Here is a 1,209-nt window from a genome sequence, read left to right on the forward strand (position 1 = left end):
TGTTAAATATTTACTTGTGATTTGGTGTAACAGTGCACGCGGAAAATATATTCTTCTGCAAACCATGTCACCTTGTAAGATGATGTATAACATATAAACATAGTAGAGAGAGAGAGAGAGAGAGAGAGAGAGAGAGAGAGAGAGCATTAAATGTCTAACTTGGCATACTTAGTGTTCCGTGTAGCCGAGTTCACCCTCGATCAACTGACGGCAAGGATTTGATTCTCCCTCTTACCTCTTAGGGTCCATTTCAAAATTCTCGATGAATAATAGATTGAGCACTTGAGCACTTTCTTTTTATGTTTACAAAGTGACTTAAATTCTCGATGAAGAATAGATTGAGCACATCAGCACTTCATTTTTATGTTTACAAAGTGACTTGAACAAAAGCGAAGAAACCGTAATGCTACTTCTCCCAGTTTGCAGTTAAGTTAGCCCACGACTTATTAGGAAGTTTACTTTTAGCAATGGAGATGACCAAGGAAATAATATCCAGCAGAAAAGAGAATATTCCTTTAATATAAACTTGATTAACATAACCATACAACAGAATTGTATTATAAAGAAACACACAAAATAAATGTTTAGTTAAGGAACAAATGAATCAAACCACCTGATGTGTCGAACTAGAATTGAGCTTGGATATGGTCTATGATGTTCTTGTCCACTTGGAAGGCTTTGGCTAGGATATCATCTGAGATGGTTTGCTTGGATCCAAAAACTGCATTGGCTATGGTGATCACACCGGGGTTCTTGCTGCTCAGCGCCGCAATGGCTATCGCTTCGTTGTTTCCAATGTTAACCTGAAAGTGAATCACTACCGGAATCGCACCCTATGCCGACGGCCAGGGCCGTCGGCATAGCCATGACTAGCCGTCGGGGCAGGCCTATGCCGACGGCACCCATCGGCATAGCGCCGTCGGCAAAATATCCGTCGGCGTAGCCAGGATGACCGTCGGCATAGAAAAGCCGACGGTGGCCGTACATCTATGCCGACGGCCCTGGCCGTCGGCAACGTCATCGCCTAACGGCGGCCGCCGTCAAGTGCTGCCCAATAGCTTCTCGCCACATGGCGAGACGCCGTTCAGCATGGGGCATGTCTATTCCGACGGCCTAGCCGTTGGCTTAGTTTGAAACTATGCCGATGGCTAGGCCGTCGGCATAGACATGCCACATGTCAGAAACTGGGCGCTCCTGGGGCACGTCTAT

General features: G+C 45.7%; 1 protein-coding gene across 1 annotated transcript in view; it reads right to left on the reverse strand.

Annotated features, from left to right (window-relative positions):
- Positions 1-626: 626 nt before the first annotated feature.
- LOC123164376 (putative germin-like protein 2-1) overlaps positions 627-1,209 on the reverse strand; it is a 14,221-nt gene continuing 13,638 nt past the window's right edge. Inside the window, exon 3 of the mRNA XM_044581819.1 lies at positions 627-803. Within this exon, the coding sequence (XP_044437754.1) occupies positions 627-803 (177 nt within the window). The remainder of the gene's footprint in view (positions 804-1,209) is intronic.

The sequence above is a fragment of the Triticum aestivum genome, chromosome 1D (assembly GCF_018294505.1).
Source record: "Triticum aestivum cultivar Chinese Spring chromosome 1D, IWGSC CS RefSeq v2.1, whole genome shotgun sequence".
In the NCBI taxonomy this organism is placed as follows: Eukaryota; Viridiplantae; Streptophyta; class Magnoliopsida; order Poales; family Poaceae; genus Triticum; species Triticum aestivum.